This window comes from Hyperolius riggenbachi, chromosome 3, assembly GCF_040937935.1.
Source record: "Hyperolius riggenbachi isolate aHypRig1 chromosome 3, aHypRig1.pri, whole genome shotgun sequence".
NCBI lineage: Eukaryota > Metazoa > Chordata > Amphibia > Anura > Hyperoliidae > Hyperolius > Hyperolius riggenbachi.
This window is the reverse complement of record NC_090648.1, coordinates 196,002,460-196,020,616: the sequence shown is the minus strand read 5'-3', so window position 1 is coordinate 196,020,616 and position 18,157 is coordinate 196,002,460. Positions and strand designations below refer to the sequence as shown.

Genomic DNA, 18,157 nt, shown 5'->3' with positions numbered 1-18,157 from the left:
AATCAACCCATTTTTATTCTTACTGTGATTATTTAACAAAAGACAGGGGGTCTGTGTGCACGCTAACCACCTGGCATTGTGTAGACAGAAGATCTGAACAATTAGCAATCTTCATAATCACAGGCAGATTACACTCAATCTGCCCACAGCCTGGAATTGTTCTTTGAGCCAGCCTTCTACTCTTCCCTGCACTGAGTTGTTTGATTTGCTCTACATAAAGAAACATATCCCAGGTGGATGCTGATATCCAGCACATGTATACGTGCACTGCATGGCTATGTGGGCCACTGGTTTTAGCAGGTATACTCTCTCGCTACTGTTCCTTCTTGTTTAGCACTTGACTGCTTCTGCCTGACGGATATAGCTGCATATTTAGCTATACTGTGATTTAAAGCAAAGTCTAATACAAAATGCACCCTAGCAACAAGCACATAACTGCAATACCCGTTTTCATTGTTTTTCCTTCCAAAATGATAGCATTTTACTAAAGTACTGAACATGTTCTGGGCTACTCTTCCTCATTCTCCTGCATCACTATGTGTTAGGAAAATAGGGGGCACTATGTAAACAGGGCTACACTGAGAGATGATGGGTGGGAGCTGAATGACCACTGTAGCTCAAAACATCAAATATAGGTCATTCCACACCAGACAATTACTGTAGTGTGCAATTTTTAAAGAGTAACTGTCGGGCATAAAATAAAAAATCAATTCTTTATTTTTATCTGGTAAACAAGTAATTAGGATGCTAACCAGGCAATCCATAAGTTAACATCACTATTACTTTTCTTGTTGATAAATGGTCATTCCCCAGTTTACCTGACTCTTATTTGGTACACACAAAATTTGGAACACAAAAAGGAAGTTGCAGGACATGCTGGGTTGTCCTTTTTTGCTTCTGTACTTCCCCTCAGACTTGACTAATGCAGCCTGATTGGCTGAAGCCTTTTTTACTCCTTTTTCCCTCCCACACGTCTGTTCCTCTCTGATTGGCCAAAATTTCTCATGCTGAGACAATGCACTTTGTATAGTGAAGGGCGGGAAAATCAGGCAGAGGAGAGTAAGGGAGGAAATTACATCATGATTGGCTTCAAAATAGCCACAGTTAAAATGAGAAATGCTAAGAAGGCTTTTCTGTTTTTTTACTGTAGAAAAATCACTCAAATCAAAACGTGGACAGTGCAATACATCTGTTATGTAAGTAGAGCAAGTATTTATCTACTTATATATTTGGTTTTTTTTCTGAGATAGTATGGCTGACAGCTCTTCTTTAAACCTCTTCTACTCACTATATGTTGAAAATGGCATTCAAAAGTATATCATTTAAAATGTTGCTACCTCTGTGACTTTGCTACATGTAGGACTATTTTCTTTATTTAGCATTAGTATTTAGCTTTTTTTATATATAGTAAAGTCAAATTTTTACTTTGCTTATTTTCACAAATTAAAATTTAAAGCCAATTTTTGTAACTCTGCATCCTTCTGATTTTTTTTATTGAATCTAACTACTAATCAATTAAAAAATATATAATGTGTGGCAGGCCTAACTGAAATGCTGTTTCTGCATGCATATAGCAGGTGTGTAGCGCAGAATCTTTTGAAGACATCAGATCAGCTTGTTAGCCAAGCAACACTTTTTAGAGGTCAGCAATGGCAGTTTTTATAACCTCCTAGTACAAGTCTGCCTTATGCAGAGCCTCTCCTATTACACTATTCACCCCTATCCAAAGTAACTTCACAGTTTTCTAATTATCTACACATGGCCTGTGGTAACACATTTTTTTTCCTATACAGCAATACGACTATATACATTTAGATGAGCATATCAATTTTTTTTTTCCAGTGCAAATCCCCCATTTGATTATTACCATATTCCCCAACATTCAATTAACTCCACCAGATTTGTGTGGGTTCCTGTAAACATTGGTAAGTTGGCTGCACATATACATGTGCAGAACACGTTTAATTGTTTAAAGAGAAACTCCGACCAAGAATTAAACTTTATCCCAATCAGTAGCTGATACCCCCTTTTACATGAGAAATCTATTACTTTTCACAAACAGACCATCAGGGGGAGCTGTATGGCTGATATTGTAGTGAAACCCCTCCCATAAAGAAATTCTGAGTACGTACTCTTGGCAGTTTCCTGTCTGTGAACCCTGTTGCATTGTGGGAAATAGCTGTTTACAGCTGTTTCAAACTGCCAAAACAGCAAGCAGCAGCTACACCACTTGCCAGCAGTAAAAATGTCACCGTGTGATAAATGTCAGAATATAAATCAGGGATTTAAAATATTTTACAATGGGCAAACACTGACTAAATCATTTATACATTATTATTGTAATTTAGTACATTATTTTCACTGGAGTTACACTTTAACAACCGCATTATCAGCCAACTGACCTTTCCAACTGGCCTGCTGAAGAACTCACTGTACAATCCGATCGTTTTAATTATATGGAATGAATAGTATTGAATTGGCTAGTGTTAGTGGTCAGTTTCATGCAGAAGAAATGAGGACATGAGGTACATCAATAACTACGTGAGGCTTTCTAACTTTTCCCCATTCTACAAATATGGTTTTATTTGTGACTCTGTCTATCCCTTTAGTAGAGATCTCTTTACTTCCTATCGGTACTAAAAGTATGCATAATTCTGCTAGATGGTGACAAAGAACGTAACAGATAACAAAAGGAGCTTCTAACCCTATTCAACAATGCACACATACCAACACACACAGTGTAGGGCGAGCTTGGACAGATCAAATTAGTCTAGGTTCAGATTGATTGTTTGACTGCTGTAGCCCGTTGTGAAGAACTGTCTGCCAAAGGACATAATGTAAACCTAGCCTTATTCTACCAATATGTTTTTGGAAAATGGGAGTACACCAGAGCACACGAGGGAAACCCATGGAAGCCAGAACCAACACACTACACCAGGCAGAAAATGTTCTTGGTGGAAGTGGCGTAGCAATAGGGGGTGCAGAGGTTGCGACCACACCATGGCACTTGGGAAAGAGGGGTCCTCCCTCAACCACAGTATTAGCTCTCTATTGGTCCTGTGCTGGTAATAATCACTTCTATAAATGCTTTAAATAGCAATAATCACAAACTGCTCCCGATCATGTCCTTGGCAGGTTTTGGTGCGCCATATCAATTGTTATGTATAGAGTGCTTGCAGAGGTCCAATGTAAAACTTGCAACGGGGGCCATGGCTCCTTAGCTACGCCACTGCTTGGTGGGATTTAGCGCAATGGCTCTTCAGCTTCAAGAACCGATACTTTAAAATACACAACTACTCTAGATAAAATACGGACAGTAGAAGCAAAGAGAAAAGCTAGTTATACATATCACAGTACATCATCCCGTCCATCAGTTCATCTCAAACAAGATATCCACAGTGTTAGCTGTGCCTGTATAAATAATGCATTATTCAAAAATAACTGAAAGACAACCACTGTTATATCAATGGATTATAAATGATATAAAGCCATGCTACTAACCCCTCTTTTAAGTAGTTAAACAGTATCTGTTTTGCAGTCTCTTCATTGGTCTCTTGTGAAAGTTTCTGCTGGCCCTTCAAAAGGTCTGGTGTCACCTAAAATATATTAAAAAAGCAAAACAATGTTACTGAATACATTTCAAATTTACCAGAGGCCATAAATCCTTATAGTTGGTAAGGTGTGGATAAACAATAAAACAGCTGTTTCTATTTTGGATAGTTGCTGATAAACTGAATCTCTTCTGGATCCTTACCCGGTCCACCAGCTTAGTTTGGCCACATCAAAGGGTTGGGAAAACTGTGATGTCTTCAAGAGGTATAAACAACGGAATCCTTGCATCTTTCATTTATTTACCTTAATATATTAATATATGTGCTCTGTGTCATTTCACCCTTTAAAACTGCATTAAATGTCACATTTATTGTGTGTTTTCAGGGACATTTTGAGAACCGTCCAGCATCGTATTTAAGACTAGTCAACACAAAGTCTGATGCTCATCAGAAAAAAAATCTCTTTAATATAAACAATAACCTAGCGTGCTTAAACCAGTGATGCAGTTTTTTATGGTGTAGAGGAGAAGGAGGATCTTGGGTTAAAAATAGTTGTTTATAGTGCATTTTACACTAGATAACCTAGTTTAGACTAGTACAGTGGCATAACAACAGCTCCTGCAGCCCCCAGTAATGGGCCGGCCTCTCTTCCTTCTTCTGCAGAGCTAAATTTTATTTTGCCTACTTAAAACAGAAGGTGTTCGCAACAATTCAGCTTTAAGGGAGCAACTGTGGTTTCCCACAGTGCATCACTCCTGGATATGCAAAACATCTCTTTATGCCCCTGAAAGCAAGGCTGCACATCCAGAACTGTGGTGTACAGTGAGCCTGTAGTTAATAAAGTCACAGAGCCACATCAATCTAACATGTATACAGCCTGTTTCAGAGTAAGTGCAGCAGTGCTTCACACAACATACACTGTGAGCCAGGCATGCAGCATAAAGTGAGTGGCTTTCGGTAAGAAAAGGAGAGCAGACACAAAACTGGACCAGGTAAATATTTCACTGGTGCTTACACTTCAAGGTAGTGAAAGAAGGGTGGGGTGGGGGGAGAAAGGTCACAAGCAGGGGGGAAGGAGTGGTATAAGGTACCCTCATGACAAATTTGCTTGAGGGCCTGAGAGGTTATTGATACACCCCTATCCTGGTATGAGTACACATGCATTTTAAATTGTCATTTTTTTTACAATTTTTCATCACAGAAGTCCATTAAGCACAACTTGCTTTGCAGGATGATGAAGCAGGCCATCAAAATTAGCCATATTTCTGTAACAGCCGGCGGGGATACCGCCGCGGCGGAGAGCGGCGTGGACGCCGTCTCCACGTGTCAGCCGGCGGCGGTCCCCGCCTCGCTGCTACACACAGGTCCTTCGGCTGCAAACAGGGCACGCATTACGCGTGCACGCGCCCGGCAGCAGGACTTTTATGCAGCTAGACGGGGAGTCAGCTGACTTGCCGGTCAGCTGACTCCAACTAGCTATTGGATTGGCTGGGCGGCTGGGTGGCGCTACAGATGTACTCCCAGCATATAAGGAGCCAGGTATCAGTTGCTCCTCGTCTGCTGTCGTGAATACATTCGTGTTAGCGCTCAGACCTTAGTCCAGTTTCCTAGGTGTTGATACCAAGGACGTCACACCTTAGATTATTTACCTGTGTTTTGACTCTGGCTATCCCTGACTACTCTTTACTCTAATCGCTCTTGTACTTCTGCTTATCTGATTCAAGTTGCCGACCCTGCCTGTTTACCGACTCTAAATCAGCCTTCCGTTACTGTACTGCTGCCGCCTTCTCTGTTGCCGAACCTCTGCTTGTCTGACCTTTCTCCCTTCAGTGGAACGTCTCCCACTGTAGGATTATCTCTGAGGCTTGCCACTCCGAGACGCCTGCCCTAGCAGACGATTACTGCCAGGGGCCGAGATTCCTCTCTTTGCCTGGTTTGAGGATCTCACACACGGGGTTCCCAGTGAGAGGTAACCACACCTCTGAGGAATTGCCGTGTGGTGGATATTTCCACGATCTTGTGAATTATTATTGTCGTTATTTGTCATTTACTGTATTAGGTGTCCGGGGGTTAGTTACACTCGTATTATTGGTGATTCTGCAGATCATCAATAATCAGGTGACATCTGTATTATTGGCGATACTGCAGATCACCAATAATCAGATTCTCTCTGTTTGCTGACACCGATCCTTACAGTTGTACTATGTCTGCTGGCAATGGCAGCCGTGGGAGGGGCAGCATGAAAAGCAAGGGCAAGAGGAGAGGGAGCAGCATTTCCGCCACCGTCGGCAGTTCTGCCACGTCAGTGTCCATTCCGTCGCTAGCCACTGGCCGTGAACGCACTGGGCGCCCAGCTGTTAAGGGGAGTCACAGTGCAGAGGTGCAGCAGCATGTAGCGGCCATTTTCCAGCAGGGTCATCAGCACACATTGGAGGAGAAAGACGCCAAGCCTGTAATGGAGCTGATGGTGGATGAGCAGGCCACCACCAGCTCTACAACAGAGATCTCTACCCACCACCAGGGTCCATACAGAACAAATATTCTGCTGCCAGTCTGCCACCAGCTATTACACCATTGCAATAGCTGTATTTTGTTTAAAAAAAAAAAAATTTGAGATGCCTGCGCTGAAAACTGTGATGTCCCAGTTGTGCATTGGACACAATGTGGGCAACAGGGAACTCCTGGCCATCAAGCTAGCCTTCCAGGAATGGCGTCATTGGCTTGAAGGTGCAGAACACACCATTATTGTATATACTGACCATAAGAACTTGGAGTACATTGAGGGGGCCAAGAGGCTTACTCCTCGACAGGCCCGCTGGTCCTTATTCTTCTCGCGCTTCAGATTTGTCATCACGTACACTCCAGGTTCTAAGAACGTCAAAGCAGACACTCTCTCCAGATGTTTAGAGCCTGAGACAGCACAGCCGGCACTTCCCGAGAGCATTTTACCTCACAAGGTGGTGCTAGAGGCCATTGAGACCTGGGAGGATTGGGCAGTCACAATAGCTGCTCACCAGCTAGATACCCCGGAAGGGAAACCAGAAGGGGTTCTCTTTGTTCCACTTCCGTTCCGTTTACAGATCATGCAGCTGTTCCATGCCCATAAGAACGCAGGTCACCCTGGGGTCACCCGCACTCTGGATCTACTCACGAGGTGTGTTTGGTGGCCTTCATTGGCCTCTGATTGCAAGGAAATTGTCAGAGAGTGTGTGGTGTGTGCCAGGAGCAAACCTTCTCGCCAGGCTCCAGTGGGTACCCTACAATTCTTGCCAATGCCAAGTGAACCATGGACCTACCTGTCCATGGACTTTGTCGGCGAGCTCCCCAGGTCCGAGGGTATGACTGTTATATGGGTGATCGTAGACAGGTTCAGCAAGATGGCCCATTTTGTTCCTCTTAAAGGATTTCCTTCAGCTCAAGAGTTAGCAGATCTCTTCGTACAACACATCTTCCGGTTACATGGTATTCCGGATGATGTGGTGTCTGATAGAGGAGTCCAATTTGTATCGAAGTTTTGGAGGGCCTTTTGCCGTAGTTTGGGTATGAACCTGTCCTTTTCATCTGGGTATCACCCACGGACCAACGGGCAGACCGAAAGGGTTAATCAGGCACTGGAACAATTCCTCAGATGCTATGTGGCAGATGCGCAAACTGAATGGGTTAAGTTTTTACCCTTTGCAGAGTTTGCACACAATAACCTGAAAAGCTCTTCAACGGGCTTGTCCCCTTTTTTTATTGAAGCCAGACAGAGTACGAGGTTGGGGAAATTTTGGATTCCCGGCTGGTACAGAATTCTGTGCAGTATCTGGTCCATTGGAAGGGGTATGGTGTGGAGGACAGATCTTGGGTACCAGAGGATTGCATGCATGCTAAGAAATTAAGGAAGAGGTTTCATCAGTTACATCCTGAGAAACCATGTAGGAGGTGTCCGGAGTCCACTCCTCAAGGGGGAGTACTGTAACATCCGGCAGGGATACCGCCGTGGCGGAGAGCTGCGTGGACGCCGTCTCCACGTGTCAGCCGGCGGCGGTCCCCGCCTCGCTGCTACACACAGGTCCTTCGGCTGCAAACAGGGCACGCATTACGCGTGCGCGCGCCCGGCGGCAGGACCTTTATGCAGATAGATGGGGAGTCAGCTGACTTGCCGGTCAGCTGACTCCAACTAGCTATTGGATTGGCTGGGCGGCTGGGTGGTGCTACAGATGCGCTCCCAGCATATAAGGAGCCAGGTATCAGTTGCTCCTCGTCTGCTGTCGTGAATAAATTCATGTTAGCGCTCAGACCTTAGTCCAGTTTCCTAGGTGTTGATACCAAGGATGTCACACCTTAGATTAGGATTGTATTTGTATATTTACCTGTGTTTTGACTCTGGCTATCCCTGACTACTCTTTACTCTGATCGCTCTTGTACTTCTGCCTATCTGATTCAAGTTGCCGACTCTGCCTGTTTACCGACTCTGAATCAACCTTCCGTTACTGTACTGCTGCCGCCTTCTCTGTTGCCGAACCTCTGCTTGTCTGACCTTTCTCCCTTCAGTGGAACGTCTCCCACTGTAGGGTTATCTCTGAGGCTTGCCTCTCCGAGACGCCTGCTGTGAAGAATAGCAGAGCCGCCGCCGCGCAGGGCAGCATGGCGGCGGCCTCCGCTTCCCAGCCGGCGGTTTCCGAGTCCCATACGGAGCCGCCGGCGCAGAGCAGGGCACTCACCGCCGCGCCTGATGGTATGGCGGCGAGTCCCGCTACTCAGCCGGCGGACTTCCGTGTGCAGGCGTGCACTGACCGGGGACCTGGCCTCTCTGAGATTCAGAGGCAGAGGGTCATGCGCACACGTGCGAGGCGGCAGGATAATTATTGTTTGAGAAGACGGGTCAGCTGATCCGGCGATCAGCTGACCTCAGCCAGCCAATCACATGCTGACTTCAGTTCCAGCCCCCTGGGCGGGCTGATGGAAGTGGGCTTCTGCATTTAAGCCCACAGATGTCATTTGCTCACTGTCTGCTGTCGTGATTACTTAGGTGTAAACGCTCAGACCTTAGCTCAGTTCCCGGGTGCTGATATCAAGGACATCACACCTCAGTTTAGGATTGTATTGCATATTTATCTGTGTCTTGACTTTGGCTATCCCTGACTACTCTTTCCTCTTTTCGATTTTGTACCTTTGCCTATCTGATTCTTAGTTGCCGACCCTGCCTGTTAAACGGACTCTGAATCAGCCTTCTGTTCTTGTACTGTTGCGCCTTCTCTGTTGCCGAACCTTTGCTCGTCTGACCTTTCTCCCTTCAGTGGAACGTCTCCCACTGTAGGGCTATCTCTGAGGCTTGCATCTCCGAGACGCCTGCCCTATCAGACGATTACTGCTAGAGGCTGAGATTCCTCTCTTTGCCTGGACTGAGGATCTCACACACGGGGTTCCCATTCAGAGGTAACCACATCTCTGAGGAATCGCCGTGTGGTGGATATTTCCACAGTTTTGTATATTGTACATTGTTGATTGTTATTCTTTCTGCTACGGTATCCAGAGGTTAGTTGCACTTGCATTATTGGTGATTCTGCAGATCATCAATAATCAGGTGACATCTGCATTATTGGTGATACTGCAGATCACTAATGATCAGATTCTCTCTGTTTACTAACACCGATCATTACACCTGCCCTAGCAGACGATTACTGCCAGAGGCCGAGATTCCTCTCTTTGCCTGGTTTGAGGATCTCACACACGGGGTTCCCATTCAGAGGTAACCACACCTCTGAGGAATTGCCGTGTGGTGGATATTTCCACGATCTTGTGAATTATTATTGTCGTTATTTGTCATTTACTGTATTAGGTGTCCGGAGGTTAGTTACACTCGTATTATTGGTGATTCTGCAGATCACCAATAATCAGATTCTCTCTGTTTGCTGACACCGATCCTTACAATTTCATATAGTAAATTATCTGAATTAGCTGGTGTTAGCTCCCTCCATGTTTTAATGCTTTCTATTTATTGTATCCTACTTGGGAGCCTGTTATCTTTTTTTTACAATGCAACAATATGCATGCCACTTCCTCTATTTTTCGGGTGTCTTGATAATAAAGAAAAAAAATCAATCCCACTAACCAGGACTTCCATAAATTCCTGACCTTTCTATTAATATTCCTCATGATGTCAAATTCACCAAGTCAAGCCAAAACATTTTATAACAAGGGATGTCCCATTGCTAAATCACACATTAATTTACTATATTTAGATGTGGAACACACACATTAAGATGTCCATTCACTATACCATAACACATTAATAATAGATTAGACAGATTTCATTAAAAAAAATAGAACCTAATACAAATTTTCCCCAAAAAAGGAGGTAAATTGATACATTTTTCATGGCTCTGCTGATCAAAAATTTTGGGGAAAAGATATTCTGTGGGAGATTGGGCTTTGTATTGCAATGAGAGGTACAAAGCTTGCAGATGTGGTGGGGAGAATGATGAAAGGTTTGACCTCTGCTAAGATCTGATCTAATACGAAGGGATGCATTGTAGAAAGATGGTAAATGATCCATATCAGGTACATATCAATCGGTTACCTCATCTAACAAATGTACTGTAAGCCCAGCTTTATTGTACTTGTACACTGGTTCCATTAGATAAAATAATAGATGTTCTCCAGCCCTAAAAAGAATATTGATAGATATCATAAACCAGAATCCAGAGTGAACAAACTACCCCCGAGATACATTCAGTACAAGACAGCTCAGATACACTATCTGGCAGTCAAGGAAATTAGTAAACAAAAAAAGTAGAAACATTGAAAAACTCAAACTGTGCAGATCACCAAAAAACTTCATCGAAGTTTTAAAAGTTGAAGTTGTATACTTCATGTTACAGCCTGCTTGACCAAGATGACTGCTGACAACAATGGCAAACTTGTTGTCTGGGCACTGCGACTTCAGGCAGCAAATTTGGGGACATGAAAACGTAAACTCTCTCATCTGCTAATGGCAAAATGCATTTTGGTGATAAGTAAGATAACAGGTAAAGCAGGGGGCTACAGTTAAAGAATGGAGGCGTTCCACATAATGGAATGTCTGGATCATGTCATTTTCTGGACGGATACAAATTCATTATACCGTAGAGCTTGAGAAGTTTCCATGTTCAAAGTAAATGGTAAGACATTGTACCGCAGCTCAGTGCTCTGTCCACCTAATGTCTTGACCAAAGAGCAGAACCCCAGAACACATTTATGCCATTAACAGAGAAGGGACTGAGTTCTCGCCCCCATACAGTACTCTGTGACTGGAGCGACAGTGCTGTAAATTCCAATCTCACTGCTGATGTGACCCACAGATTCCCGCCGGTGTTGCTTGTGAATTTTTACCAGTCATTTTTGCATCAAAAATGCTATTTTTGATTTCAAGAACATTTTTGTGAAAATAGTTAGAATTTTCACGTTTTAAGTCGATATTATACCACGAAAAAAATGATATTTTTACCGCAAAAAAAACTTATTTTTGCAGCCATTTTCGCTCAAAAATTTAATTTAACACAATTTTCACTAAATTAATGTGAAAAGTATATTGGCATTGATTCCCGCCCACCTTCTATTCTCAGGCCACTACATATTGACCCTACGCCTTCAGTAAATGCCATGATTATTGGAGGAATGATAAGTTCTGTCAGGTTTTGTGTTCCCTGCTTTGAGTTTTGAGTACACAGATTCCACCTTCATAAGCAAAGCACTGCCACTCCCAGAAAGCATGATTTCAGAAAAAAATTAAATTCTCGAAAATGCATTTATAGCACATTGGTTAGTCATCTGCAATGTTACTGTTTTTTATAGAGTTAGTCATCTGCTTTGTTTTTTGTACAGACAGCAGTAATATACAAACTAAGCATTGGGAATGCAACAGACTAGAACAGAATACATTTACAAACGCAGAATGCAAAATAGTACAAAACTTTACACATACATGCGAGCATAATAATCACAGCTCCATAACTGCAGGGTTTTCATGTAAACCTAAACTATTCAAGAAAAAGTACCCTCTACAAGAGATGGACCTGATAGTATATTCAAAATAAATGATCCAAATGCATATATGATCAAAAAATAAACATATCTTTATTGAACTACAAGATCACATAAAGGCCCCCATATATTACACAATATGTGGATCACCAGTCTTAAGTTATGGTATAATTATAGTAAAATTACATACGGTAAATATCTTAAACAAGTCAACAAGTTCACTATTGTGCACAATTTATGATAGTGAACTTGTTGATAATCAGACACTGAACACTTTTATTGGCAATTTGTTGCCTACACATCATTTATAGCAACTAATGTTCATTGCCTGATTAGGAGTTTAAGATATTTATGTAATTTTACTATAATTATACCATAACTATATATGTGTATATACTAAGTTCATGCGTTTCAAAATAAGTTATTTCCTCTGCAGCTAAAGTAAACTATATATTGCATCTTTTTGCGGTAACAAAGTCAGCAAATGATTATCTATGCATTCAGCCCCTGCTTCTGCACATTGTACTGATTACAAAATCAATCAATGTTTTTTGCAGACGGAAGATTGACTTTCATTAGATAGTTCAATTGCAGAAATACACAGAACCCTGTGGATTATCAGCCATTATGTGCCAGTTTCCATTAGCAGAGCCCTCCTGGCTTCTCCACAGGAATGGAATCAGTCTTTCTATTATAGCTTTATCTTTGCAGTCACATATTGAGAGCAAAGTAATGAAAGATACATTTAACTCATTCAGTGGCTACAGAACTATCACAGGCTCAGCTGAATTGATTCTAAGTGGGTGGAACATGGGCTTTTCCATGTCAAGAAGTGAAGTGCCTTCACACTATGGCTACACTCCACCCATAATGTCTACACATACATTCAACTGAATATTGAATATGACCTGATATGGTAAGCCAATCAAACACTCCTTGATCAGAAAGAGATTGGATAGTGATTAATTCTTTAAAGCGGGATTGTCACCATAAAAGTCAAATTTCAACATCAACTGGCCTGAGTGTATTAAGTGATAAAGATGCTAATCCTGCATTCAAAACTTTCAAAACTTTTTCTGCTGCTATGATTTGGAGTTATCACATAATTTAGAAGCACTGGCCCTTTAGTAGCCAGTGCCAAACAGTTGCATGCTGTGGGTTCTTTTTATCTATAATATATTCCTCCTCTTCTCTTTATTTCCCTGCCTAGCTGCTTATCTCAAACATGATCCTCTGCTCACTTGTGTTTACAAGCAAAGCTGAGGTGACTCAGCAATTGGAGGAGAAAGGAAAAAAAAGTAAAGGGCAGAAATGACATCAGGATTTAGCCTCAACTGAGGGCAAAAGACATGGTTCCCACCAGGAACAGAATTCTCTTCATTTACTATATAAAATTCACTGAAATCAAATGTGGACAGTACAATACATGTGTTATGTAAGTAGATCAAGTATTTATCTACTTACTGTATATATGTGTTTTTTCCCTGGCATAGTATGGCTAATCCTCCTGCTTTAAAGGACCACTATCGTGAAAAAAGTTGCCAGTTAAAATCTGACAGAACCGACAGGTTTTGGGCCAGTCCATCTCTTCATGGTAGATTCTCAGGGTTTTCTTTGTTTTCAACAGCATTTCCTGAACAGCAGTTTAACTGCCAAAATAGTAAGATACCAGCCAGCCTCCCTAATCACTTGCACACTATTTTGTCAGTTAGACTGTTAAAAACAAATAAAACCCTGAGAATCCCCATGAGGAGATGGGCTGTCCTAAAAACTGTCAGTTCTGTCAGATATTAACTGCCTACTTTTTCGCAATAGTAGTCCTTTAACCCCACTGCACACTTGATCTTGTTTAGAATAAAATACAGTCTTAAAAGACTAATTTTGTCTCAACATCTACAACAAAACCTCAATACTTTTCACCTTCTTGTGATAACCGTGAAAGGAACATATGTATTGTGACTACCCTAGTGCATTTGTGCAACTCATATCTCAAGCCAGTTTCTGCATGAAATAGTTTAAAGAGGACCGGAATTCTTGCACAGTACACAATATAGTCGCTGAAGAAATCCACTGCTCTGTGTTCCTGTGCTTGTTTAGCCAGATCAAATTTTCAAATTATTTTTTTCTCAGCAGCTGTGATTAGACTGCAGGAGGCAGCTCTCCCTATATAGTAAACACCAAGGCTTAACTTAACAGTGTCACTACTCCCTGCACACTGCAACCAGTTTGTAAACTTCATTTTCTTTTAAGATTTCCATAAATTGGAACGAATAAATTATTTTTGTCCATAAAGGTTATCACGCTGTGACTAATCTTTTACAGTAGAAAGGAAATTTATTTCCCCAAATCAGTGGCATAGCAAGAGGGGTGCTGAGGTTGCAACCGCACCAGGGCCCCTGGATCTAAGAGGCTCACATGAGACCATCCTCCAGTAGCTGAATTAGCTCTTTATTGGTGAATAGTTGTAATAATCACCTCTATATGTAGTGGGAAGTCTCTAGAGGCTACCTGGGTCTTCCTACAGCCCACTGTTTCAGAGCAAGGTCCCTCTAAATCTTTATGACAAAAGCTTGTTAACAGAACATTTCTAGCCGGATTCCTGGTCTGAGCATGCAGGAGTAAGGTTCAGGCAAGCCCAGTACAACAAATCACTCGTCCATAGAAGAAAAAAAGCCATGCACCCTTACCGTCACATGCCCAGTCCGGATGCCCTCATCCAAGGCCAAAAGCAGGGCCAGAAGATGAAGCGGGACCCTGCACTGGAACAGTATCATTTATGTGCATAATTGGGCATTAAATTAACCTAAAACTTTTTTCAAAGGTGTCATTTTTATTTTGATTGATTTATTCATTTAATGTTTAGTTTTTTATGTATTTATTTATTTTTTTGTTAAAAATGTGTGCTTACCTGAGATTAAAAAAATATATATATTATTGTTTTTTAGCCTCAGGAAGATAAATGAAATTCATGAGCATAGAATGAACACAGAGTTTTTTATTCAACCTGTTGAAAAAGGGCCTGTTGAATCAGTCAATCCTTTTGTAAACACAGAATAGGTTAACTTAAATCTATAGTAAACTTATAAGGCTTATTTCTATTTATAAAAGCCACATGCAATAGTTATTGCATTCTTAGTGTACACAACAGCAAAATGTTGCATCAGCAGAAATAATGCACTCATTTCAAAATCAAGATTCAAGAACATTTTCCCACACTGCATTCAGAGCTAAGGCCACATTTATACTCTCTCCATTCAAAGCCCACTTTATTCCAGTTTCCCTTTCCTATGCCGCAGGTCCCTCCAATTCCATAAGCAGCCCCCACTACTATGTGTAAAATCCATGTACAGCAGCCTCTTTCTTTCATGTACAGCTTCCTTAGGCAGCAGCCCCCTCTTCCATGTGTTGCTCCTATTTTGCAGCCTCCCTTTACCATTTGAAGCCTCCTCTCCCATATGCATCAGATGCTCTTCCATGTGCACTAACCAATTTTCCATGTCAAGCCACCCCCTGGGGCAGAAGCCACCCAAAACCCGGGCCTTTGTGGCCTGTTCAGAAATTTGGCCCTGTTCAGACCACAAGATATGAGGTATGAAATGTAAGCACATGCATCAATAAAGCAATGCCTATGACATCACCTTTAAGGTGCCACGGCGCCCAGGCTTGGACAGTGAAGTGGGTGTTTCCCTGGGAAAGGGCTGCAGTCTTCCATCAGGTCCACGAGTCTGTACAGGTAAACGGATTGGCTACTTGGAATTCAAAATGATTGGATGTGATTGAGGGTGGGCATTATAAATATGATGACACTTGATCTCCAATGTGTGGTTGAAACAGCTTGAAGAAAGGCTGGAGACCTGAAACAGCGGGCTGTCGCTGTATTACCACAGATTTTAAACTTGATGTTTCAATAAAAGAGCTTTTTATTCTTGGATGTGCCAGCCTCCATCCCTGTGAATACTTGATCGGGATCTGAAGGTGTGAGGATCCGTTGAGGCTTGGGCACCCCTGTCCCATGTAATTGAGTGCCACTCTTTTTATCACTTGGGCTGATTACTGGATCGCACCGCAGAGGATGAGCACCAATGGGGACCATGGATCTGGAGGCTTACCAGATACTTTTTGTTTTACGGAGGAACATGCGGCCAGAGTTCTGGCAAAGGCTGGTGAAGCCAACACTTTTTTGCAGACACCTGATGTGAAACCGCTAAAGAGAGATTTGGAGAATACCAAGAAAAAATGGGTTGAGCTAGACATGCATGCTAGGACACTGGCAGAATATTGTCGGAGCAGAAGAATTCCACGAGCAGTACGCTCTCAAGTATCACCAATGCTCTTTGGGAATGATCCCACATTTTGCTCCATTTTTGAAAGGATATGGAACAAAGCTGCATTTGATACAATGATCCTTACCATTGAAAGGATTCACCAGGAGCTTCCGGTTTTGGAAAAGAAAAGCTTAGATATCCTTACTCAACTTACTGCAATTTTACCAGCAGAAGAAATGCAAATATTTGTGGACCAGTTGTCCAAGAAAATAGCTACCCATACTAAAGCTATTGAGGAAACTAAACGTTCCAAATTCCAACGAGACTCCCAGGACTATATAGGGGGCTATGTGTACTCATGGCAAAAGATGATACCTGCCAATTCCCAGAGATTTGTTAAACCCAGGAAACCAAGAGGGAAGTTGCCTCGTCCTCAAGGAGGCAATCCAGGGTCCTCTGCATCAGATTTTTTATCCTCCCGGGAAAATTCCCCAGTGAGAAGAGGAGCAGTAGGAGGGGCGGGAGTAGGGCCACAGCCAAACGTACGAAAAGAGCCGATAAAGAGTCAAATGGAGCTACGGAAGAGGAACTGATAGAACCATCTCAATTAGTGGTTAACATCTCACAACACACTTTGACGCCCATAGAGGAGAAAGTATTAAATTATGGATTGAACTTTAGTCCTACCAACCTACCCAACTTTTTTGAAATTGATCAAGAATTGTATCGTTTTTTTAAAACTATCAAGCTGAAATATTTTTTTGGGACAGTACCTCTCTTTGGTGGGGCACATGGGGAAGTGGATGAATCTATGCTCTCCTTGAGAGATATGGGGTTGAGGAACAAGAGTTCCTTTACTCCATCTGGGAACATGATAATAGATACCTTCTGTACATCGGTTATGGAGGATATCAAAAGATTAGAGTTAGAGCAGCAGAAGAAAAAGGTACAATTTAACCTCACCAAAGAGGAACGTCAGGCACTAGAGAATCTTGGGAGACGAACTGAACTCACTATTCGGCCTGCTGATAAAGGTGGAGCCGTAGTAGTATTGGACACCAGTTATTATGAAGATGAGATTAGGGGGCAGTTAGCACAAGTGGAGGTGTATTGTAAGATAGAACAGGACCCAATAGGTCCCATACAAAGGAAAATTAAAAGCATTGTTGAAAAAGCAAGGGCTAGAGGAATTATTGATGAGGGCCTGACTAAATTTCTCATTCAAGAAAATCCTATGACACCTAGATTCTATACCCTTCCTAAGATACATAAGGACCCGTGCCAGCCACCGGGGAGACCCATAGTGGCCGGTACGGGTTCTGTATTTGTTCCCATTGCACAGTTTTTGGACAAACTATTACAGCCCATGGTGATTGGATTGGATTCATATATAAGGGACACAGATATGTTCCTTCAGAAAGTTAGAGGCCTTGAGATGGGGGATGGAGAGCTCCTTTTGGTGACATTGGACGTGGAGAGCCTCTACACCTCCATCCCACATGATGGGGGTGTAGAGGCTATAGACTGGTTTTTAATGACGCAGTCAGATTTGTCCAACGAACAGCGTTCATTTGCTCTTGAACTTCTCAATGTGGTCCTACGTGATAATTACTTTTCCTTCCAGGGCGAGTTTTTCTTGCAGCTGCGGGGCACGGCGATGGGGTCGAACGTGGCCCCGTCCTATGCTAATTTATACATGGGATTATTTGAGGAGGCTTTTGTTTACACTCATTTTTTGTTCCGACGATATGCCAAATGTTGGTACAGATTTATAGATGATATTTTTTGTGTGTGGGCGGGGCCACGTTCGACCCTTGATCAGTTCTTAACTGCACTATCCCAATGCTGCCAGGAAATTAGATTGACGAGTCATGTGAGTGCCGAACAGGTGTCCTTTTTGGATACCACTATCATGAGAGAGGGTAATTCCTTAACTTCTGACCTATATGTTAAAAGTACAGACTGTAACTCATTGTTACACTACAATAGCTTTCATCCGCCCCATGTTAAAAATGCTATCCCTAAGGGCCAGTTTGTGAGATTGGATAGGATAGTATCCAATCCTGAGAATTTGGATCAACGACAGAGTGACATGACCAAGAAATTTAAACAAAGAGGATATCCCCTGGAGGTAGTTAAACCTGGGGTGAGCTCTAGGAAGAGACCGAACAAACAATTCCGACTCCCCTTTGTGTCAACTTATAATACATGCAGTTCAGAGATCAGCAAAAGTATTAGACGTCATTGGCACCTCCTTAGTAATGCATTTCCTAATATTCCTGAATTCAGGTACCCCCCACTTCAGTCATTTAAACGAGCACCCACAGTTAGGGA

General features: G+C 42.4%; 1 protein-coding gene across 3 annotated transcripts in view; it reads right to left on the bottom strand.

The window, feature by feature from the left end:
• The window catches only part of CGNL1 (cingulin like 1), a 150,892-nt gene that overhangs the window by 94,281 nt on the left and 38,454 nt on the right, over nt 1-18,157 (bottom strand). For all 3 annotated transcript variants that reach the window (XM_068275513.1, XM_068275515.1, XM_068275514.1), the window contains exon 3: nt 3,502-3,596. In XM_068275513.1, coding sequence (XP_068131614.1) covers nt 3,502-3,596 — 95 coding nt within the window. The remainder of the gene's footprint in view (nt 1-3,501; nt 3,597-18,157) is intronic.